At 34.5% G+C, this 25,738-nt stretch overlaps 2 protein-coding genes and 1 long non-coding RNA gene across 3 annotated transcripts; 2 read left to right on the plus strand and 1 right to left on the minus strand.

The window, feature by feature from the left end:
* Positions 1 to 861: 861 nt before the first annotated feature.
* LOC108829767 (peroxidase C2) lies at positions 862 to 11,028 on the plus strand. The gene is made up of 4 exons (XM_056994274.1): positions 862 to 1,149; positions 9,944 to 10,135; positions 10,258 to 10,426; positions 10,509 to 11,028. Exons 1-4 carry the CDS (start codon positions 922 to 924, stop codon positions 10,976 to 10,978), a joined length of 1,059 nt encoding a protein of 352 aa, XP_056850254.1. The 5' UTR covers positions 862 to 921; the 3' UTR covers positions 10,979 to 11,028.
* A 4,441-nt stretch (positions 11,029 to 15,469) lies between these two features.
* On the minus strand, positions 15,470 to 16,630 carry LOC108834482 (uncharacterized). Its single transcript, XM_018607819.1, has one exon. The coding sequence runs from the start codon at positions 16,628 to 16,630 to the stop codon at positions 15,470 to 15,472; it is 1,161 nt and encodes a 386-aa protein (XP_018463321.1).
* Positions 16,631 to 23,330: 6,700 nt separating this feature from the next.
* Positions 23,331 to 23,990, plus strand: LOC130499602 (uncharacterized). Its single transcript, XR_008938498.1, has 2 exons — positions 23,331 to 23,541; positions 23,649 to 23,990. It is a non-coding gene; the product is annotated as an uncharacterized LOC130499602 (long non-coding RNA).
* The last annotated feature ends 1,748 nt before the right edge of the window (positions 23,991 to 25,738 follow it).

A 25,738-nucleotide genomic window follows, 5' to 3' on the forward strand; every position in this document is an offset into this window, starting at 1 on the left:
GTCCGAACAATACAAGATTGTTCAAGTAAAGAATCCATGAACATCTATTCAGCAAGTGATGTTCAAATGAGGGGGAGTAATATGTGTTGTACTCTTTTTCCTTAACTATGGTTTTATCCCAATGGGTTTTTCTAGTAAGGTTTTAATGAGGCAACATTAAGCATATTATGAACTCATATGGTTATGGTATCCAAGGGGGAGTGTTATAAACCATTGTGTGGATGGACCATAACCAAGTACTTAACCACAAGTCCAACAAGTACAAGAGGAAGTGCAAGGAGGTTTACATCCGGTCTATATCGGTTCATCTACAAACCGGTCCGAGATTAGAAGACTCAGTCCACCTCATTATCATCACCTTGACCAAGTCTTCATGTATGACATCAATGTAGTCAAGAGTATTAATGTGTAGATTTACTTCCTTGTAAAGCATTTGTAAACCCTTGTACAAACCACTATATAATGTGGTGTTGGCTAATGAGAAATACACACAACATTCCTCACAATTCTCTCTCCACATTTCACACAGTTCATAACACGATTCTACTAGAAGCACGCGATAAAATAAATTTTCTTGAACTTTAAACCAGTTTGCCGAAAGAAAACATAAACTGTAATTTAGACCAATATCCGTAGAATTATTAAACAAAACACAATTTATTGTATTCTATGACTATATATGTAATAGACTATGTATATGATGGCCACAATAATTGACAAAAAGAAAAGCCTCCAAGTTAGACCCTTTTTAGAAAAGTAAAAGAGATTGTTTATTTAAGGTGTTAAAAAAAAGTAAAAAAGATTCGTTTTACCCTTTGCCTCTAAACTAAACCATTTTGTCTATAAAAGGATTCGCTATCACGAACCTTCATTCGCACAACTCAAACCAAACCAAGTAATTTAATTTAGAGGCCGAAGAAAATGCGTTCCTCTTTTTCTTCTTCATTCAACTCGACAACCCTAGTAAAATTGGGATTTCTTCTTATTCACGTATCATTGTCTCACGCTCAACTAAGCCCTTCCTTTTACGACAAAACATGTCCTCAGGTCTTTGACATTGCAACAAATACCATTGTCAATGCGTTGAGATCAGACCCTCGTATTGCAGCAAGCATCCTTCGTCTTCACTTCCACGACTGCTTTGTTAATGTAAGATACAATATATTCAACATACTCACGTATACAAAATGATTAATTACCTATTTTCAAACTCAAGTAAAAGAAGCAAGAAAAGTATGTTGTCATATACTTTTGTTCAGTTAATGGATTTAGTTTCTTCTATTCTTTTCGCAATGATTCAAATACAATAACTATTCAATTCATCTATTCTCCTGTTGTTGGTGTTCTAATTCCCTGTTCATCTCTTTTAATAATAACTAGATTTTTATCCGCGCGTCTGCGCGGATGTATGATTTATAAAATTATAAAATATATTGTTATTTGTTTTTCATGTCAATATTAGCGCTGGAAAAAAAACCTGATTCCAAAAAATCGAACTGATCCCAATAAAAAAAAATACCAAACCCGAAGAAAAATTGATTTAATATCCAAATTATTTAAAATTTTGGTATTTAGAGAGCTAAAACCGAATCCGATCTGAACTGAAGTATTTCTGATATCCGAATGTACCCGAAATAGATTTATATACTTATATATATTAATTATTTTTAGATTTAATGTATGTAAAAATATCCAGAATATATATGGTACTTCTAAGTTGGTTTAAATACTTGAAAATATATACAAATAGTCAAAAGTAAATATCTAAATATTAAAAGTATACTCAAAATACCAAAAATACTAAAACTAATTATGATTCTCTATCCAATATTTAAATCAAAATCAATTATATGTTAAGTTTAGGTATTCTAACATATGTTATTCAAATTTATATGTGATATATTATTTTGTTTATAGATTTTGAGAAGTTTAAAGTATATAATGAATTTCAAAATTTAAAAAACCATTTAAAAAGGTTATCCGAACCCGCAAAGATATGAATCGAACCCAAACCAAAATTTAGAAATATCCGAATGGGGCTGAAATAGTTGATCCCGGAAATCCGTAACCCAAACAAACCCGAATGGATACCCGAACGCAACCCCTAGTCACTATTATATATTATATTTATATCATCATATAATTAATCATACTTTATATGTACCATCATATAATTAGTATTATTTAATACGTACTATTATATAAATAATCACTGATATTATATTTTAAAGCTTAATATGCTATAAAACCCATAATTTCAGTTGGTATATGAAATTGGGCTTTGTATTGTATTTTCTTATATATATTGAAAAAATAATGGTTATTGGAAAATATTTTAGTAAAATAAAATTTTTGAATATGTGTATATTTTTGAATCAATTTTTGATATAAATCAAATTTAAGTTATTATTTTGATTTAAAATATGTATACAAAGTTTACATTTTTTATGATTATTTTAGACAAAAAAAAATTTTAGGTAATTTGATTAACTCATTTTTGTATATTTTAAAGCTAGTCCAAATAGATAGTTTTTCATAGTTTAATAGACTTTCAATTTTTAATAATATAAATCTATATTTTTTCTTAATATACTGCTATCCATATTTCCAAACAACATTATATTCCTTTTTAATATTCTTATTCATGTTTCCAAACAAACCTATTTATTAATTTGCTATCAATATTTCCAAACAACTCTCTTTTTTAAATCTGCTATACATATTTCCAAACAAACATTTTTTAAATCTGTAATACATGTTTCCAAACAAACCTCCTTTTTAAAACTGATATTCATGTTTCCAAACAAACTTAATTTGTACTTCAGTTTTAATAATATAGACTAGATGACTCTCTCATACCCATGCACCGTATCAATATTTATAAAAAAAAACTGAAATATGATAATTGGTTAAGATATTACTTTTCATTTGTTTATACAATTTATACTGTTTGTAATTTATATATAAGAAAATATATGATATATTAAATAATCTTATGTTGTTGTATTAATTAAACATGTGATGTCAAATAGAAAAAAACAGATAGATTATTCATTTTTGGTTATATTGGGTTGTATTTATTTCTGTGAATTAAATTATAATTATTTTCAGTATATAACTAAAATATATAACGAAAATAAAATCGTTGTAATTTTACTAATTGCATATAGTTTTGTTCTTCATCTTAGATAGCTATGAGCATTTTTGAATTCATATAAACTAAAAATTGAAACTTAACTACTATGGATCTTTCCGGTAGATAAATTTTGCATTAATTTAAGAACCGATAGAATCTCAGTTTGGTTTCGGTTTGATTCCTTTCTGTTCTGAGTCAGTATGGGCTTTTACTTTTGAAATCTGATAAATCTGATTTTTTTGGGTATGGTTTGTTTTGAGTACAAAGTACCCAAAAGTTCAAAAGAATGACAAAAAATGAAAATTTATCTAAGTTTGAAAAAAATAAAAGAAAATACTAACATATATTTGTAAGTAGATATAGGTCCGTGCGTTGCACGGATTTTATTTGATGTCTTAATTTCACGAACACACAAAAATAATGAAAATATATTTTCATATTAGTTCTTGGATTTTTCAGTATATATTGGTCTTATTTTAGTAATAATTATTTGTTTCTTACATAAATTTTTATTGATATTCTATTTCAGTAATCATGGTGCTTTAAATTTCAGTAATCGTGGTGCTTTAAATAATACATTAATATTTTATTTTTAATTATTTTCAAAATAATAGTAGTTGTAGTTAATTGAATTATATAGAAATATGAAACTCTCTATATTATTTATATTTTTAAGACAAATTAAAAACAATACAACTCAAAATATTAAAAGTACACAACATCAATCAATATGTCTTATTGATAGTTAGCTGAATATCAAATATATTGTCAAATTAAATATTAAATTTGTTTACGTTAGCATTCATGATGTGACTTTAACCTCTTTTTATATATTATATATTATTAAAATTAATATATATAATTTTGAAGTACATTATCGTCGTTATGTTTTAAAAATCTAAAGTTATGCAGTTGTATTGATTTTTGATAGTATGATGTATAATTGTAAGACTCGACTTGACAAATATAGACCAACTTTTTAAGGTTTGATTTTTAACTCTTGTTGATAGTGTCATCGCATACCAAATATGTATTGAAAATTAACGTTATTTTAGTTTGAAATGACATCTTACATCCGCTGGTATGAAATTTATTCTAGGAATAAAAATATGTTTTCCACATAACTTTTTTTTAAAAAAAAATCAGTTATGATTTCTACTTCAATAATCATATTACCTAGGTCGAGTTATTAATAATATTGTACATTCCAAAATCTTTCTCTTTGATTTAAATTCTTTAATAGCATAAACTACAACATTACATTACAAAGTCATTATCCTTTATTTAAATTCCTTAGTAGCATGACATACAATAACATAACCAATTTTATATGTTGATAAAAACAAACACACATAAGCATAACCACGCAAATAGTCACATTAACTTCCCCCGTTAACTTACATACAACAACATATACAAAAACTTAAATATAAATGTGGCAATAACTAATGTACAACACATCATGTCAATCATATATATTTTTTAAAGATCAAGATCAGTTTAATTTAAAAATCAGGATATCTAGTTTGTTCCTCAATATGTGACAAAAAATAGAAGCGAAGATGTGAAAGAACTTACAGAAAAAACTCGTTTAATATTTTTATTTTATCTTCTTATTATCTTTAGTCTTGCGGTATGAGAATCGACACAACATAAGAATGCTTAATCACACACATATTTATATATAGATGTGAATTATTGTAGTTCTTTTTTTGTTTATGATTTTTAAAAACAATAATAACTATTTAAGTAAGAAAGTTTATTATTCATCAAAAGATATTTGAAATCATTATTTCGCAAATATTTTTTGACTCGGATTTGAAGAAAGGAAAACTATTATTAAACACAACTTTTACAATTTTCCTATGTTTAAAATTATAGAAAAGGACAATTACTATCAAATATTACTTTACAGTTATATTTTCTTTAGAATTTTAGAAAACGAAAATTAGTATTAGATAAATTATTTGACTATTTTTTTTTGTTTAAAATTTTTAAAAAGAAAAATAGAGAAAATGCTATTATATAATATTTTTTTTAAAGTTGTTTTTATCATCTTATTATATATTTTATTAATCATGAGATATTTTCACACATGCCAAATTTTAAGAGAAAACTTACTATCACATAATCTTTTACAAGTATCTTTTCTTTAGGATTATTAAAAAGGAAAATTTCTCAAAATTCCCTGTTAAATAATTTTAGGAATTAATTTTTACTGATAAAATAATTTTAAAATTATGTATTCAAATTTTGTTTCTATTTTATTAGTATGTATATATTTTAATCTCCAGATATTCTAACAAAAATTGTTTGTGTTATTATCTTAGTATATATACTTTTAATTATGAGATAGATTTACATATGTCACAATCTTAAATATATATTTGCCATGTGTCGCGATCATTTTAACTATTAACTTTGAAGAACCAAGCTTTATATAATAAGATACCAAAACCTAAATCATACATTTTTGTCAACTACTAAGTATTACATTAAATATGGGGAAATTTTATAAATACCATTTTGATGGTACCACAATTCAACTATACCACTAATAAAATGACATTTTCAAAATTACCACATTCTTTAATGGGTAAAAGACTAAACTACCCTCACTTTATCTCCAACAATCATCGATCTCCTCCTTTTCTTCATCGACCTTCTCTCCGTTCTCGGTTGATATCCATCGCCTCTGTCCAGATTCATCTTGCTTCCGTCGAAGAGATTCATCGTTGCTTCCGTCGAGACGTTACAGATCTAACCTAGCCTCCGTCAATATTCATAGATTCATCTGTCGATGGATTCGCTCTCTCACGCCGCCGCCGAGTGATTCCTTCAAAATGTCAACTCCAGATTCACAACTTGTATGTTTCTAATCTGTGTAATTTGTTGATTTTGTTCTTTCTGCTGTAAAAAATCAATGACTATTGTTTTAGACTTTTCATTCGAATGGTTCGATCTAAGAGAAACGGTTTCTGTGATGAACATTGATTTTTAGGATTTGCTTCGTTCTGTTATCCAAATGCAAATAAAGTTGATTTGAACTTGTTATTTGAATGACTTGCTTCTTTCTGTTATCGAATTATAACCACTTATAAATCTGTGTTTCATGATTTTGTTATCCTATATCATACGTAAGACTGTTGTCAAAATACATGAACACTCTGCTTGTGTTGTTTTGTTTTGCAGTTAGATAGCAGTGAGTTTTGCACAACCTTGACATTGCCTGCGAAGATTTATGGAGCTGGAACAGAACCACCAGACAGTCACAAAGTGATCGTCCAACATTCGAACATGGATTAAGTGAACATAACTTAAAACAAATGAAGCTACAAGGGAGGGATGAAAAATTGAGAGAATTAGATAAAGATACAACCAATAAAGAAAAAAAGAAAAATAAGTGTTATAGAGCAATGTTTATAAACCCTTGTAAATCCGATAAATTTTATAAACATTTATAAACATGATAATGTTATACCACAATGAGTGAGAGAATGCCCCTTTCATTGGAGAAATAAATAATCGACATAATCGTTTTCATGTTTACTTCCAGCTTTTGCAGCAGCAATATCATGAGGACAAAGAAACTTCTCAACATCAAACACAAAGCATGATGAGGTTTTAGGTTGAAATTCTATCTAACTTGACAAGGTTTTATCAGTTAATTCATTAATTTCTAAAAATTGACTTTTGATTTATAAGAATTTTAAAACTGGTTTATAAAATTCTATAAATGACTTATACAATGATTATAAACTAATAAAAACACTTAAAACTAATTTATAAAGGTTTATAGACTAATTTATAAGGGATTATAAAACTATTTATAAAGTTTGTAAACTGATATATACAGGTTTATAGACTAATTTATTAAGGTTTATAAACTAATTTATAAATTATAGATACTTATAGCACTTCATGATGATTTTATAAACATTTATTAATGATTTTACACTTATAAGCCATTTTATAAATATTTATAAATGATTTAGAAACACTTATAAAATAATTTTAAACTATTATACGTAATTTATAAATCTTTATAAATAACTTATTAATCCTCAATAGTCTTGCACATAATTATGTACTCTTATAAATGAGTTTGTATAAATAAATTCAAACTCCAGATTATTTAAAAAGTTTTATAAAATTATTTATAAGCACTTACAAAATTATTTATAAGCACTTATACATTTTATAAACTCTTACATTTACAAGCTTTTATAAAATGATGTATCAAAAGGGAGTTGATGTTGAAGCCGAAAAAAGCCCGAGCAAAAGGTAATTAGCTCAATTTATAACGACTTATAATATGATTTAACTGTTATTTTAAGTGACATATACACCTATAAACTCTGTAAAGCATTATAAAAGAATGAAATGATGCAAGAAATAATAAAAGGCTCAAAAGCTATGAGATTGTAACTGTTATAACATCATATAAAATGATCAAAATCAAAGACAAGTTTTTCTACGGCTCTTTGTAGCTGATATCTTCATGAATCATACTAATAGAAGATCCCAGTTGAACATCAAATATGAAATCCCACTGAAAGGTTCCATTCTCCACATACAGAACAAACTTCAATCATCATAACCTGAGTATAAGAAATATAGGGATCAAGGAAGGGATAAAAAAAATTCAACACAGGAAAAACTCAAAACAAGAAGGATCACCAAAAGACATATCAAAAAACGATAATACATAAGCACTACGTTCTTCACTGATAAAAATTTACAAGGTTTTATAAATCTGAGATTCGAAACTTCATCGAGAAAAACTACGTCTCCTTCCCCAGAAACTTATCGATTTTGAGAAACAAAGCTAAGAGACGAAAAACTATCCGTTATACCTTTGTTTATGCGTTCGTGGGGAGGGATCTTCTTCTTCTGTTCGTTTGAGCTTGTACTTTTCGTCAAATCTCGTCGGACGTCAGCGTCTTCAATCTAGCCGGAGAAATCATCGAATCTAACCGGAGAAATCGCCGGAGCCGTCGAATCTCGCCGGAGAAATCGTCAGGATCGTTGATTCGCCAGAGAGAATCGTCGGAATCTCCAAATCTCAAGTTTAATGTTTATGTTCTCCAAATCTCAAGGCTAAGGGTATAATGGTATTTTGACCATTAAAAATTGGTGGTATAGTTGGTTAGTGTATAATTGAAAAGTGGTATAATAAAAATGGTATTAGTGGCAATTTCCTTTATATATGTACTCTCGAAATTTTCTTAAAACCAAAAAAAAATAAAAATGAAACTAGTTCTGAAATTATCTTTTAGTTTACTTCATTAATAATACTTATAAAATTAAAATCGTACAAATAATGTAAATAATAACATAAAACATATTTTCAATAAAAATACAAAATTTTAGGACATTTTCTATTTTATGATATTTTTATTTCTGTTATTTTGATTAATAATTTGTAAAAAAATATAAATTAAGAAGGAAACTGAAAAAGCAGCAATATGTGCTATTAATATAATAATTATAAATTATTAAGGATGTTTATTTAATGAACCATTGTGAAAATTAATATAAATGCAACACATAAAACTGAATTCAAATAGTATTATATACATACAGAGAAAATATTAATAATGAAATTATTATTTTGATAATCAAAATATTTGAATTAGTTAGTGTAACTCCACATCAACTAAGTGCTTTCTTAAGTTTAAGATTCAGAATTGTTAACAAAGAAATGAGTGGAAATGAATAATTCTTCTAATTCCTCAAAAATACCATTTTCATAGTACCATTTTTCATGTTTACACTAACCACTTTTACCACTACTTTTAATGAAGGGTTTAGATTTGAAGATTTAGGATTTAGGGTTTAGATTTGATGTTTTAGAGTTTAAGGTATATAGTTTAGGGTTTAGAGTTGAGGATTTAGGGTTTAGAGTTGAGGATTTAGGGTTTATAGTTTAGACTTTGGGGTTTAGGGTTTAGGATATTGAATTTAGGGTATATAGTTTAGGGTTTAGGGTTTAGAGTTGAAGATTTTGGATTTAGGGTTTAGAATTAGAGGTTTAGGATTTAGAATTTGGGATTAGAATTTTGAAAATCATATAAAAACAAAGATATAAGAGTCTTTACCATTTTAATAAATTAGGTATTTTTGAAAATGTGTCTTTAGTGGTGGTAAAGATGAATAATGGTACCTTGAAAGTGGTATTTTTGAAAATTTCCCATAATTCTTCTAATTCCTCAAATTTGATATCATTTATGAGAATATTTTTTTCCAAAGATTCCTTCTCATTCTTCTTAATTTAAGGAATCATAGAGCAAAATTATTCCTTATCAAATTTGGCAAAGAACAATAAAGAATAAGTATACCTATTATTTTGTTCCTCTTCATTTCACTCATCTTTTTCCTGTTATTCCTTTTATGATCGTCCGTTAGGGCTTTAATGTTGTCAATGCAAAGTCAAAGATGAATTTTTTAATACTGTGCAAACCCATGTTCAACCTTGGCAAAATGGACTTGTATACCATATCTTTCTTGTCGGAGATCGAATCAGCCATCAGTTTTTTTTCTCTCCAACACCAAAATTCGAAACCATAGACTTTGAGAAACCTATTTTTATACAATTTTCGGACACATCAGTTGACCGATGCTATATCGCTCTTGATGATAGATTTCTTGTTTCAGGTAGGATAACTGAAAACATTAGTAATAATGATAATAAATCAATATAAAGGATATGAAACGGATTTTTTTGAACTGCTATTGGATACGTTTATAGTGATAGCGATATCTGGTCCAATTGACTAAATGTGACGGAAAAAATGTTTTGTAAAGGGATGTGATGCATCGATATTGTTAGACAACACAACATCGTTTAGGACGGAGAAAGACGCATTTGGAAACGCAAATTCAGCTCGTGGCTTCGATGTAATCGATAGGATGAAGGCTGCCGTGGAAAAAGCATGTCCTAAAACCGTTTCATGTGCTGATTTGCTCGCCATCGCAGCTCAAAAGTCTGTTGTTCTGGTATACATTTCTAACAATGCATTGCAAATAAACATTTCGATTCGTTTTGCTATTTAAAGACGATTTCTATGAGAAAATTCTAGATCAAAAATAGTTATTTACTCTAACTTGACATATAATAGGCAGGAGGTCCTTCATGGAAGGTTGCAAGTGGAAGAAGAGACAGTTTAAAAGGCTTTATGGATCTTGCAAATAATAATCTTCCAGCTCCAAATTTTACCCTTAAACAACTCAAGGATAGCTTTAAAAATGTTGGACTTGACCGACCTTCTGATCTTGTTGCGCTTTCTGGTACGTAATCATTATAAGTCTTTTTTATAAGCAATAGTTGTATTTACTACAAACTCTCTGGCTATATATTTTCTTTGGTTAGGTGGTCACACTTTTGGCAAAAACCAATGCCGATTCATAATGGACAGACTTTACAACTTCAGTAACTCTGGTTCTCCCGATCCAACCCTTGACAAATCATACCTCAGTACGCTTAGAAAGCAATGTCCCCGTAATGGAAACCAAAGTATCTTGGTAGATTTTGATTTACGTACGCCAACAGTTTTTGATAACAAGTATTATGTGAATCTGAAAGAGAACAAAGGTCTTATCCAGAGCGACCAAGAGTTGTTCTCTAGCCGTGATGCTTCAGACACGATCCCCTTAGTCCGAGCCTACGCTGATGGTCAAGGTAAATTTTTCAATGCGTTCGTGGAGGGAATGAAAAGGATGGGAAGCCTATCACCTTTAACAGGGAAACAAGGAGAAATTAGATTGAACTGTAGGGTGGTGAATTCGAAATCTAAAATCCTGGATATGGTAGACGATAATGAATTTGTCAGTGATATGTGAGAATCTATGTCATTCTTCTAATAATAATAATAATCTTAAACTGTTGTCGAGATGTAATGTTTATGTTTAACGACTTCTATTGTTATTGATGAAACCCCGAAGGGAAAAGTGTACACTAAAAAACCAGAGAAAATAAAGCACTCAACCTTAAGAAAAAAGATCTACGAGTGCAAAACAGAAGCTTCTCTGAAAATCTGTTGGTGAAGTCAAGCTGGACAGCCTAACGCCAAATACGACTGGAACCGACCATCCCGCAACTCACTCTTAGCAATCTTCCGCGCAATGACATTTGATGATGCCGACTCTGCTTCAAAAGCAACTGATGAGAAGGCCAGGCATAGAGAATTTAATCTTGTCAGTACTGCTCGAAACCTAGGCCAGTTTTATAGTCTGATGACAGCCTCAATGAGATCATGAAGATCAGATCCAATCACTACCTCCTGATACCCAAGATCTTTTAAACTTTGTAATGCCCATTCCAAGCAACGCAGTTCAGCCGTCAGTCTATTGGGAGAGAAAGTAAACGCTTCTCTCGCTTGATGAAGCACATTACCTCTATGATCACGAATAATGAAGGCACCCCCGCTATGCAGTTTAATTAGCATTCATCCAATTTGCGTGAATATTATACTTCGTTAAACCTACTACAGGTGGATCCCATTTCTTGTTCTCATTCAGCACTCCCGTCATAGCCTCCATGTCTCTTTGTTCCAGGTTTAGCTCATTCCAGATTCTAGCCTCTTCACACGCTTGCGAAACTTGGAAGACAAGCGAATCTTGTGAATCTTCATATAGGACCTTATTTTGATTTTTCCATATGGTCCAAAGAAGCCACGGGATAGCTCTTCGTTGAGACAAGGGAATTGACTCCACTGTCATTAGCTTTATATAGCTTGATAACCAACTAACAAGACTGGAGTCAGGTAACACTGGCCCCTGTTGAAACCCCGCTAAGGACCAGATTTTCCTTGTAATCTCGCATTCAGAAAGCACATGCTGTATCGTCTCTGCTCCATTCCTACAGAGCTTGTCCAAGTTCATACCTCTTGTATTCAACCTTTCAGCCACCGCTAAGGCACCAGAAGCTGCTCTCCACATGAAGCTTCTGATCTTCCGAATAGTTGGTACATTCCAGATTGTTCTCTTCAGCTCCAAAAGGCCTTGGTGTGTATTGCTCAAAAGTGCGGCGTGAGTTTCCTTTTCTTTTGTAGCCAGCATATATCCACTCTTCACTGTATACGACCCATTAGAGGAGTAAGCCCAAATGTCTCTGTCTGCCACATTCCAAACATCCATTTGGAGAATCCTATTGACCTCATTTGCAGGAAAGAGAACTTGTAGCTTGTCTCTGTCCCATTGTTTCTCTTTCAGATTTAAGGAGAAGACTTTAAAATTAACATCAATCATCATCTCCTTGTTCACAGGTCTGCGTGGAACCTCCTCCATGATCCATTTATGGCTCCACACATGAGTTGTTTGCCCATCACCAATGGACCTAATCAACCCCTTGTTAAGTAACTCTCGGCCAAAAATGATACTTCTCCAAGCATATGAAGGTCTATAACTTCTCCCACTCTCCAAAAACTCCTTATTGGCGTAATACCTCCCCTTGTAGATCCTCACTATAAGGCTGTTCGGTTCGTTTAACAACCTCAAGGCCTGTTTCGCTAAAAGAGCTTGGTTGAAATCCTCAATATCCCAAAACCCCAGGCCACAATTCTCTTTAGAAATGCAAAGTTTATCTCATGAGATCCAGTGAATCTTTCTCTTCTCATCACACTCATCCCACCAGAAGCTTGCAATTGACTTAAGGAGTACCTCCTTTCCACCAAGGGAAAGCTTTTTGGCAAACCAACCTTTGAGTCTTTTACCCATCTTCTCACTTATGTACGCTAGTAACTTCCTCTTAGATCCACTGAAACATTCAGGCAAACCAAGATATTTTCCATCTCAACCTTCATTTTCTATACTCAAAATTTCCGCCAGTAATCTCTTCATTGCCAGATCAATCCCAGCACCAAAAATAACTGCAGACTTTTGGAAATTAATTACTTGACCGGAAAAGTCACAATACAGCTTCAGTCGTCTTATAAATTCCGCACACTCTGCAAGAGAAGCTCGACAGAGGAAGAAGCTGTCTTTCGCAAGTAATAGATGTTGCACTGCTGGACAGCTTATCAGTCCTCATTGTTTTTCTTGATTCATAGTATGCACCAAAGCTTCAGCACAGAAAATGAATATGAATGGTGATAATGGATCACCCTGTCTGATCCTACGTTTTGGCTTGATACGCCCATAAGACTGACCATTTAACAAAACTGCAAAGGACACTGAGAGTGCACGACACATAATCCTTGTAATCCATTGCTGGTGAAACCCTACTTTGTGAAACAAGGCCTCTAGGAAATCCCACTCAACTCGGTCGTATGCTCTCGACATGTCAGTTTTTATTGCGATGAATTCTGACTTACATTGGGAGTTCGTACGTAGACCATGCACCATCTCATGCGCAATGAGAACATTGTCTGATATCAAACGCCCTGCTACAAAAGCTCCCTGAGCAGGAGAGACAATGGAAGGTAGCACAATCTTTAGCCGATCTCACAGAATCTTAGAGACGATCTTATACACTACAGAGCAGAGAGTGATCGGCCGCAGATCCTTCATATGATTGGGGTTCTGCACTTTCAGGAGTAAGCAAATCTCTGTAAAGTTCCAATCTGCATGAAGCTGCCCTGATTCAAAGAATTTCTGAACTTCTAGAGTTACTTGAGGCCCGACAATACTCCAAATATTTTGAAAGAAATGGCCTGTCATTCCATCAATTCCAGGAGTGCTATCACTTTTGATCGACTTGAGTGCTCTCTTTATTTCAGCCTCCGAAACCAGTTTGATCAACCCCCTATTCATCCTATCAGTAATTCTTGGGGTCATTCCTTCCAACAACTCCGAAGAATCAGCCGCCCCAGAAGAGTGAAAGAGATTTTAAAATAATTTACTGTTATTTCCCCCATATTTTCCTCAGAGAAGGGTTCAACACCCGCTGGATCAAGCAATGAATGGATTTTATTCTTCATTCCCCTTGACTCAACCAACCGTGAAAGACTTTTGTGTTCTCGTCGCCCACTTGCAGCCAAGAGTTCTTACTTTTCTGTTTCCAAAAAATCTCCCTCTTCCGAAAATGTTTTTTTCCAACTCCAAATGAAGAACAGGTAATCTCGCCAAGTCAGGCCGAGTTCTATTTTCTTCCATCTCAATTTCCTGCCTCAATCTCTTGATATTCACATTGGAGTTCACGTTTGCCGACCTCTTTCATTTTGATAATTCCTGTCGACATGAATGAATGCACTCCGAAACTGTTCCTTGCCCTGGAGCAAAATTATTACACCATCCTCTTCAAATCACTTCTGCAATCTCTCGTTTCTTGCACCATCTCTTATCAAACATGAATAGGCCTGTCTTTTGCTAACCAGACTCTGTTATACTCGTAGAAATAGGTCTATGATCAGAAGCTTTCTTCTCCAGATATACGGTATGTGATTTTGGAAAAATCCTAAGCCACTCAGCGTTACCAAAGGCTCTGTCAAGACGACACTGGATCCAGACTTTTTCTTTGAGCTTGTTTGTGGTAATTTCTCTCACACCACCCCAAGACAATCTATTTCCAGAGCTAGGGATCTCTTTCACCATACATTCCCTCGCCATTGCTCTAAAGTCGAAAAAGGAACTCTCTTGTGTTCTCGGTCCTCCCACCTTCTCTGAATTATTCATCAGCTCATTAAAATACCCCACCAGAAACCAACCTCCATTCCTGGTCAAACTAATGTCTCTGAGATCATTCCAAACCGCAGCTCTTTGATGTTGAACATGATCCGCGTAGACAAAAGACATATAGAATACCACCGCACCCAGCTTCACCTCTGTATCAATAATTCTTGCTGTGCTGATAAAATATTCACCTCATACTTACTTTTCCAAAACAACGCCAAGCCTCCACTTAATCCCATTGGGTCCACCAGATAACAATGGTCATAACCCAACAAACTACGAAGCTTTAGAACGTAACTACTAGAGTTTTTTGTCTCTAGGAGGAATAAAAAATCTGGAAGATGCTCACAACACATCTCCTCTAGGCGTCAAACTGTCAGGTTGCTCCTCAATCCATGACAGTTCCAAGCGAGCGTCGTCATTGAGGATTGGATGGTTTCTGGGAAACCATCAACCCTTTCACTTGTTTGGACATTTTGGAAGAAACCTCCCCTTCCTCATGAGCTTAACGTTTCATAGACATGGCTACTCTCTCACTGTGCCCATTGTCTGAGTCTGATTGGATACTCCTTCACTTGTTCTGATTCCTGCGGACCCAAGACGATCTGCTACCTTGTCAGTTCGTGCTTCTGGTTTGTCTCTAAGCTGTGCTGTTGAAACCACTGCCAATTGCAAACCCACCAACTTCCTTACCCACCAGACGAAAACCATCGTCTTGGTTATTCATATAACCTTCATCTCTTCTACCACTCTTCTCAATGTTTTCGTTGTCTCCCTGCTTTTCATTAGCTTCTTTTTCCCAGCTAGTCTGCGAGAAGATGATTCAGACATATCAGGGGCAACCTCATATTGCACTCTGCTGAAATCAAACACCCTTCCTCTGTCTTTATTCATTTCCTTCGAAAGTACTGGAGCTCCTTCCAACTTCAGACAAGACCTTTGTCCAATAGGATCCGTCGATAATTCCTGGAGAGTATTTCTCATACGTTCTTCCTTGATACTCCTCTCTTCTGGATCAGCGCAATTCATGTATATCCTCATATGTTCAAAGACTTCGGGCTCCACCACTAAAGAAGAAGGCTCAAACCTCGGTGGTATTGATGGAGCAAGGAGCGGCATAAGTTTGTCAACAAGATTAACATGATGTTGTTTAGTTTCAGTGGCCTGCGGAGCTACTGCAGTATTAGGCATCACTATTCCTTTCCCTTTATTTTGTGATCCTTGGAGCAGAGGACACCTTTGTTTTTCATGAGATAAGCGTAGGCAATGATAAGACTTCTTCTTGATCCTCTCATATTCCACATCCACATATTCAACTCTACCTCTTGGTAGTGTCACAGATTTCTTATCCCCTATAGGTTGATTAAGATCTATCACAACTTGGACCCTGACGTAATCCTGTAGCAGTGGCTTCTCCCAATCAAATTCAGTGACCTTAACATGTCCTATTCCATCAGCAATAGCATCAATAGTCTTCAATGTGAGATAGTTACCCCGAAGGTTGCGAAGCCTCACCCGGATTGCAGCTGTCTCAAGGTAGTTTGGAGGAGAAGTTTCAACCCACTGTTCCATCGCCATCCCCCAATCATCAAACGTCCAGAATCTTTTCTTGAGAACCATCTGAATATCAGTCTCCAGCTCAAATATGAAATGGAATCTTTCTTTAGTTAGTGCAATACCTCTCACAGGGTCATAAACTTTCCAGAGTTTTGGCATCGTTCTGAGCATCCTACCCATGTTCCGGCGCTTTGGATTCAACAGACGCCCTAATATGCTTCGTCCTCCACTCTCCATCGCACAAAAATCATCATCGCCAGGAATGATGATAGATTTATCCTCACCCAGTGACATACCTTGCAACACTTCCGCTGAATTCGCGTCCATCAGCAGCAAAAAGAGAAATTTCAATCGTCGGGGATTGAGAGAGAAGAAGTTGTGATTGATAGTGCTCAAATTACCCAGTAGAGCTTACTCTCTCAAATAAGAGGTACATTTGTAGTACTTAGGGATCGAATCACGAGGACCTAGGGAACCAATTAAATAAAATCTACTAATCAATCCTAGGCAACGTTGGTTTATATGATAGAAATAAAAATAACAATTCCTAAAATGAGCAAGGTAGTTGATATACCATGGATTTTACCCATTTTTACCCATGGTATATAAGTGTTTTATATACTATTTATTATGTATTAGAGTCTATTTAGAGTATTTACAGATTCAGGGACGATTTGGAGAAATATGGTGATTTTGGGGCCTTTTGGAGTCTTTCGCAGTGCAGGACTGCACAGACGCTTCAGATGTTTAGCTCTCGATGGAGACCTTCCCACCGTTGGATTTAGCCCATCTTTTGACATAACATAGACCTTTGAGTTAGCTTTCCAATGCCACCGGTCTAAGGTCAATCCGCATCCTGTAGCAGAAGTTATGCCTGTTTTACTGAAGAGTGATCAGTCTGCCTCGCGAGAGGAAGCTGTCGAGAAGAGAATTGTATGTCGATCGATGCAACAGAGTGCATGTCGATCGGCAGGGACATCAGAATGTGGGCTGAGTATATTTAATGACCGAGTGAAACCCAGGAGTCACCACAAAGTTACCAAAATACCCTTGACGACCAGAAACCCTATTTATGTTATTTCTAAGCCACTGTTGACGGCTACGCTTTCTACGCTATCTTATTTTCATTGTTCTTAGTTTAGGAGAGAAGAGAGGAACTCCTTCAGAGTCCTCTTGGAACTCCTTTGGTTTTTATATCTATTCTATTGCAATTTCATCTACTCATCTATGATTTCTGTGACAACTATCATGTCTGAGTAGATCCACCTGTTAGGTTTAGGGTTCAGATAGCTTATAAGGGATTAGCCCCAAATATAGAATTGCTAAGTTGTGGTATTAATCATTGAGACTGTTCTTAATGCTTGTTCTTGAGTAATTAACTTGAACTTGATCATAGAATCATTAGGCACAAGCGAGAGCTTGGTCTCTTATCTGACTTGTCTTCTCTGATCTAGGATTGCTAGATAACAGCGACAGCTGGTTTAGAAACCCTAGTGAGCACATATTCAACCCGCGCATTAAGCCTAATAGAAGCGTGTCGATCGATATCCCGACAGGTGAATCGATCGACGGAGCAAAAGGTGTATCGATCGATACTCCTATAGAGTCACCGATCGACACTTTCTAATTGATCATACCGACAGGTGAGATCATTGGATCTAGTAATAGATAACATATACAACGAGAGTTGATATGTTATTCTTATAGTTGAGTTCTATAATATCATAATTTAGTGTCTATATCATTATAATCCCAACCTGAATAGAAACCCTAGATCTAGCTACCATCATTCCATCAAACAACTCTTAGTTACCTTCTGAACAACTTCCTTGTTCACTTTGCTTTCATTTATTTATAAAATTCATATTTACTGCTTTATAACTGTTTGCCTAGTTTAACCTTAATATCTATAGTTTAGTGTGTGCCCTAGCTCTCTGTGGATTCGATCCCTAAGTACTACAATCGAACCTCTTATTTGAGAGAGTAAGATCACTTGTTAGGGTAATTTGAGTGATATCAAATTTGGCGCCGTTGCCGGGGAGCAAGGATTCGCCATTAGACTTGATTAATAGGTTTATTCTAGGTTTTATTTACTGTTTTAAGTTACTTACGAAATTTTTTTCTTGTTTTTCAGGTACATGCCAATTAGTACCAGAACCAGCAAGAAAGAATTGCTTTTCTTCTCAGACCCAGCACGTTTGGAACGCTCGATCCGCAAAGAGAAACTCGCAGCATCGATCGATACCACTTATACATCATCGATCGACACTTGTGAAAGAGAATCGATCGACACATCATCTGCAACATCGGTCGATACCAATCTGCGAGCAACCATGAGCGAGATACTTGTGCTACAAAGGGATGAGAATGGGGACCTGCATGACCAGGATGGTCATCTGCGTAATGCAGCAGGTCAGAGACTTGATGCTCAGGGGACTGTAATACCTAACTCCGATATTGATGCTACAGGAGTTGCTATACCTGTAGATGAGAATGCTCGACAAAGGACACTGGCTGACTACAACCGTCCAGAGGAATACTATTTCAACAGATCAGCCATTCGTCTACCAGATATCCAGACACATAATTTCGAGCTGAATCCAAAGTACTACACCCTCGTGGCACAGATACCTTACTCTGGATTATCTCACGAGCATCCTATGGACCATCTAGAAAGGTTCAAGGATCTTATTTCTCTTATCTGTATGGATGAAGTCCCTGAGGACTACTTGCTTTGCAAGCTCTTCAAATACTCACTTGTTGGAGAAGCTTCGCTTTGTCTTAAGCAGCCACCACCAGGATCTCTTACATCCTGAACCGACATCCAAAATGCATTCCTGAGAAAATTCTTTGATGAAGCACGGACTGAAGAAATAAGAGATAAAATTTGGACATTCTCTCAGGGATCTACAGAAGGTTTCAGAAGCTCTTGGGAGAGGTTCAGGAGCTACCAAAGGGACTGCCCACATCATGGTTTTACGGAGGTTCAGCTGTTGATGAAGTTCTGCAATGGTATTGATGTGCAATATCATGTAATGCTGGACACTGCAAGCGAGGGGAACTTTAGAACAAGGACCTTAGAGGAAGCTAAGAGACTGATTGAGAGTTTGGCGTCCAGCACCAGTGCCAAAAATCTAGATATGCACAGGATAAAATCAGCTGTAAAGGATGACAACAAGATAATTGAGGCTGAGATTGGTTCTGTACATGAAGTCTCATTTGTGGAGCATGCTATATACCAGGATGAGGATCAGTACAATTTAGAAGAGATGAAATTTATACTAGAGGAGCGCTTGAAAGAACAGCAGGAGATCACTGAGGAGCTTAATCTGCATTTGGATTCTCTCTGCAAAGAGGTGAATGGAAAAATAGACATCATCGATACCCGTTTCAAGATGTCGTGCACCCAAATTTCTCAGATTGCAAAAACTGTGAAAAATGAAAATTTTCTTCAAAGGGACGACACTGTTCACTCGGGTACTGTTCATCCGGTTACTATTCATCCGATTACTGTTCATCCGGGTACTGTTCACGCGAGTACTGTTCATCGAGGTACTGTTCATCCGATATCGATCGACACTGTTTATCCCGTATCGGTCGACACTGTTCATCACGGTACTGTTCATCGTGACACTGTTCATCACGGTACTGTTCATCGCGACACTGTTCACCCAGAAACTGTTCATTGCGATACTGTTCATCGTGACACTATTCATCCCGACTGGGAAGAGCAGCATGTCGATTCCAGATGGGATAACTACTTTGGGGAAGTAGTAAAACATGAGAAGTTGGAAAAAGCAGCCTTTTTAGTCGAAAGTTGCATGTCCATTGGTAACTCGTACTTGTGTCGATCTACACCATCAGCTGAACATCGATCGACACCAATTTTAGGGTCATGCAGTACTGCTCAAATCCAGAGACACTCAGATTTCGCTGCTCAACACCCACATCCTCCCATCCCGTACCATGATAAAACATATGACGTCGAGCAACACAAACAAAACGGTATCGATCGACCTCCACGGGAAAACATCGATCGACAGCGGCTCACTACAAATCTAGTGTGTTTACCAGACCCTTATGCCCACGGTTCGAATGCAACTCGCAACCCATCTCAGACGCCAGTTTGTTTAAAGACAATGGAGAAGACCAGACATCAACCTGCAGATGCAGCAGACCAAAAGAAATTGGCTCTAGTTGAAACTTCTTTCGTTGAGAGTGTCGATCGATGACATCCACCTGGTATCGATCGACACCAAATGGACGGACATGAACCTGTCATGGAACGGCATGCAACAAAAGAAGTGATTCAGATTGGGATGAGGTCGAAAGCTAAGAAACTCTATGTTCCCAAACACCTGAGGAGAGAAGCTAACAAAGATGAACTTGATGGATTTCACAAGAAGGTGAAGAGAGTTCCTAAGAGTATGACTTTTGAGGAAGCCTATTATAAGTACAGACTTGGTAATTTCTTCAGAGAGAGCAGAGAGACAGAAAAGGACATGGAGAGATTATTCAACAAGGTATGCCGTAAGCCTAAAAGGACTCTAAAGAAGGAACAAGATCCTGGAAAATTTCTGATTCCATGCTCTATAAATAACCACGATTTGTCAAATGCCTTCTGCGATACTGGATCTGCTGTGAGCATCATGGCTATAGACACTGCTGAAGTATTAGGATTAAAGACGGAACCTTCAAAAGATAGTTTTGCTTTCGTTGATAACTCCAAAGCAAACTCAGCAGGCATGATCAGGAATGTTAAAGTGGAGATAGGAGAATGCACTATTCTTGTGGATTTTCATGTCGTGGAGCTCAAATCAGGTAGGACATCTTCCCTTCTTTTTGGAAGAGCCTTCATGGCTACAGTGGGAGCAGTTTGTGATCTTAAGAAGAATAGGATGTGCCTAATTAACGTTGATGAAAATGTCTTCTATGATCCTGTGGAGAAGAAGAAAAGTGAAGATTTGATTTCATACATAAAGATGTTTGAAGATCCAGCACCTCTAACATATGCAGATCGCGAGCTTGCAAAATCAGGATCAACATCGATCGACATTCAACTTTCAAGATCGGTCGACAATGAGCCTCACGAATCGACCGACACAGAGCCTTTAGAATCGGTCGACAGCATCCAAATTTCAGAACAGAACGAGACTGAAAAGTCTAAGTCTGGGGGAAGACCTAGAAAGAGGAAGAAGAAAATGAAAAGGAATATAGATGTATATTCTCTATCACTGGTCCCTTCTCAGTGTCAGGAGGAAAGTCTTGAGTGTAGAGTGCGCCGCAGAGGAGGTCCAGCTTCTTTTGCTAAGGTTAGAGTGCTATCTGATCCAAAACTGAGAGACAAAGGGGAAGCGTCTGCAAGAGCTTTCATCAACTGCATCAACCAAATGAGGAAGAAAGACACAGAAACTTGTTTTGGAGCAAGTTCACATCCTCATCCAGATTAAATCAGACCTCCAAAAGTCAAGCTAATGACTAAAAATAAGCGCTGAGTGGGAGGCAACCCACTATTCGGTTTGTTTTACATTTGGTTTTATTTTCATATACTACTGGTTTTTGTTTTTAATTATTGCAGGTTAAAAAAAAAAAGAGATGAATAGTACGCCCGACACTGTAGCAACAGTGCCGAGCGACACTGTAGCGAGGACATCGATCGATATTCACTACAAAAAAATGCGAACATTATGACTAAATTTTATGACAAAAAGTTTTGTCACAATATTGTGACTATTTACTTACGAAAGAGTGACCAATTATTTTTTGTCTCAAAATCGTAAATATTCTGTCACAATATTGTGATGAATGTATAAGTAACAAAAAAACGTTACAAAAAGTTACAAATATGTGACGAAGTGTTTAGTCACAAATAATGTTACGGAATCGAGACTAAAACTCGTCTCTAACAGATACAATTTTGTGACCTCCATAATGTCATCCACGGTGACTGAAGTTTGTAATCATATCATCTCAATTTGTTACTGGGTGGTGACTTTTAATTTAGTCATAAATTAGGAGATAAAATACTACTATATTTCGTCATTATTATAAAATCATATTCTTTAAAATTCACATAAAATTTAATATTTTCAAACATTAATCTTAAATCTATAATGAGAACTCCAAACACCATACCCTAAACTCCAATACCCTAAATTCCTGGCTATAAATTTATAAAGATTAAACCTTATGCTTTAAGTAATAAATTATAATTACTATATTATACTTAATCTAATATTTTACGCTCATACAAACTTTTAATTTTCAATTATAACTTTAAAACCTTAACCTCATACTTTATATCTAAACCTCAAACTGAAATCCCCAAACCCTAAATAATAAAAGTTAACCCTCGACACTTTAAATCATTGTAGTTAAAATCATAAATAATAACCAAAATATATTCACTAATTATATAAAAAATATTTTAAACATTTACATATAAGACTTAATACAATTTATTTTCTTAAAATATGTATAGAAATTAAAAATTTTACATATACTTTTTAGAAACAAACATTTTAATATTTAATAAATCTTAACACCAAACCCTAAAACAATCTTCAAATCATATATCCTCACTCCAAATTCTAAATCCTAACTCTTCTCTTGAACTTAGACTTTTAGTCATAGAAATTAAATCACAATCCTAATAACAAACCTTCAACTTTAAACATATGCATAAAATCATATACCCTAAACTCTAAATTCTGTTTTATTTTTTATTTTTAATTATCATAAAATTTAATTCATACACCATTAATTACACCAACATATTACCATTAAATATACTTACACAAAATTAATCTAGTTTTAACAAAAAAAAAAAACTACTTCATTTTGAGAATATACTTACAACTCGTTTTGGCTCCAATTTTTTTTTTTGTGTGTGTTGGTATTAAACTTTTTTAGTTATCCCACGTTTTGAGAATATTCTTTTTTTGTAACTGCGTTTTGAGAATATACGTTATCTCATAACCCTACTTTACTCTTTTGTCTCTTTCTTTTTTATTTCGTGTAGCCTCCACTAACTCTTTCCTCTTCATTCTTTTTCTTTTTTTCAGTTCTCCATTTGATTATATCTCTCTCGTTTTCTTCTCCCTTAGAACATCTTTTTATTTCTCTTTCTCTCTTTATAATGTTTCAGATTCAGTCATGTTCTTCTCCCTCATTAAAGCTAGAAACTCATGAGCCTACTGCCTCTCAACGACTATATGGATCTGTACGTAATGCAAATGGTATTAACAAGAGTTTTATATATCTCTCTCCGTTTCATTTCTTTTCCATTTTGATTTGTTACTTTTGCAGATTCCAGATTGGTTTATTTGATTTTATTTGATGTTAGATTTCGGATACCGATGGATGTAGATTGAGCCACTACTTCGTCGTAGATTTGGCGACTACACTGTTCGAGGCTTTCATCAGGAAGATATGAAAAAGCCAGTGCCAATGATAAAGGAGAATACAAGGACAGCGGGGTAGACAAGGGCGGAAGGAGAATCTACCAATGCCGTTTGGTTGCTGTAGTGTGATGGAGGCAAAGGAGGTGGTGTAGGAGACCAGTCTTACCCTAATTTTCTTTGATTTGGTTTGTATTATAATTGGTTATCTAATACCAGCTTAATTTTTTGTAACCAGTTAACCAATATGTGGTTCCGATAATCAATAAAATATATTTTAGTTACGATTTCTTTTTCTTTTTAAATTTAGTTTTTATAAAATAATCATTTTTATTTAATTTTAAATTAAATTATCTTTTCTAATTAATTTTTAATAGAAATATTTTCAAAAAGAAAATACAAACCCCACGCAACAATAACCAAATTATTCGGTGAGTATTTGACAATTACCACAAATATTTACGTGATTATTTAGTTACAAATTGTAACGGATGTGTGACAAGAATGATGTTACAAATTGTGTCGTATTTACTAACGTAATTTTGGGTAACTCTTTGTGACGTTTTTTACTACTATTATCACGTAACAAATTGTAACAAAACTGACACTGTTATAATCGTCTCTATACTTGTGACATTTTTGTGACTCAATTAAATTTGTGACGACTTTATTGTGACCTTTAAGAAACAGTCACATATTCGTCACAATAGAAAATTTGTGACGAAATGTTTAAACATTGTGACTAAAAATATTGTCACAATATCTACTTTTTCTTGTAGTGATTGTAGCAAGCAAATCGATCGACATTGTAGCAGAGTTACTGTAGCAGAATCACTGTAGCAACGCTACTGTAGCAGAGTCACTGTTCATCCGAAAAAAAAAAAAAAATTTGGTTTTATATTTATCTATTACTGTTTGTTTTAGTGTTTTATATATCAGGTAATCAAAAGGAAGGTTCCAAGGAAGAAACTTGTTCTACCAACATCGACCTATGACTGCGCAGCATTGGTCGACAAAGCATTACTAGCATCGACCGATCGCCACTTAATTGTGTTGATCGATAGAGCATCAAGAGTATCGATCGCCACTTTACTGTGTTGGTCAATATTCACATCAAAGTGAGGTATACTGTTTTTCCTTGTTAATCATTGTCCTTATGATTTATTCTTCCACCAATCTTAGACTGTATAACACTGGTAACAGTGTTGTTTACGTCTGGGAGAGGTCGTACTAATATTATAATTTAGATTAGCTATTTAGAATAGGGACCTGAGTAAACGATTGCCATAATATCGACCGACGAGAAGAAGTCGATATTGATCGACATAACCAAATCTGCCACGAACGATGACAACACATTTACATCGATCTACATCTATTCCGGTCAGGTATTTCGTTCTAATTTGTTAAATTGAGTACTTATGGTTTATTTCTCACCAATCTCCGACTTGATAACACCATTATAGTGTTATTTAAGTCTGGGGGAGGTTCTACTGATACTGTGTTTTAGTTTTGAAAAAAAAAAGGGATCCAGGTAAACGATGGCTCAGCACATCGACTGATGAGACCATATCGATATCGTTCGACAGCGCTTCATCTACAACGATCGATTGTCACTTTATTGTGTCGATCGTCACCGACATCAGCGAGCTGGTATATCGTTCTAACTTGTTAACTTTCTTAATTATGCTTTATGTTTTTCATACCACCGACTGTGTTACACTGGGACAGTGGAATTTAAGTCTGGGGGGATTACTAACGATTATCTACTTTATGAGTCTTATTTAAAACGTTTTCAAAAAAAAAAAGTTTTTATTGAGTCAAGAAGGGGATATAATCTTAATCGATTTACTACTTGTCATCTAACCACTCTTTAGACCAGTCTTAGACTTACTGATTGCAGAAGTACTAGTGATACTAAAGTGGATCAACCTGTCAACTATGTTTGCACTTGCTGAGATTGTTTGAAGGAACCAAAGCTGACCTCCAACCTAATTTGACATGATTTGCTTGTCTTGGGGCTTGGTATACATAG

Source organism: Raphanus sativus, chromosome 9, assembly GCF_000801105.2.
Source record: "Raphanus sativus cultivar WK10039 chromosome 9, ASM80110v3, whole genome shotgun sequence".
Taxonomy (NCBI): Eukaryota; Viridiplantae; Streptophyta; class Magnoliopsida; order Brassicales; family Brassicaceae; genus Raphanus; species Raphanus sativus.

Bases quoted from the DNA above. Each gene is read 5' to 3' on its own strand.
- LOC108829767 (XM_056994274.1), top strand. From the start codon at position 922: ATGCGTTCCTCTTTTTCTTCTTCATTCAACTCGACAACCCTAGTAAAA. The intron at 10,136-10,257 runs GTATACATTTCT...GACATATAATAG, and splicing joins CTCAAAAGTCTGTTGTTCTG to GCAGGAGGTCCTTCATGGAA. The intron at 10,427-10,508 runs GTACGTAATCAT...TTCTTTGGTTAG, and splicing joins TGATCTTGTTGCGCTTTCTG to GTGGTCACACTTTTGGCAAA.
- LOC108834482 (XM_018607819.1), bottom strand. From the start codon at position 16,630: ATGGACGCGAATTCAGCGGAAGTGTTGCAAGGTATGTCACTGGGTGAG.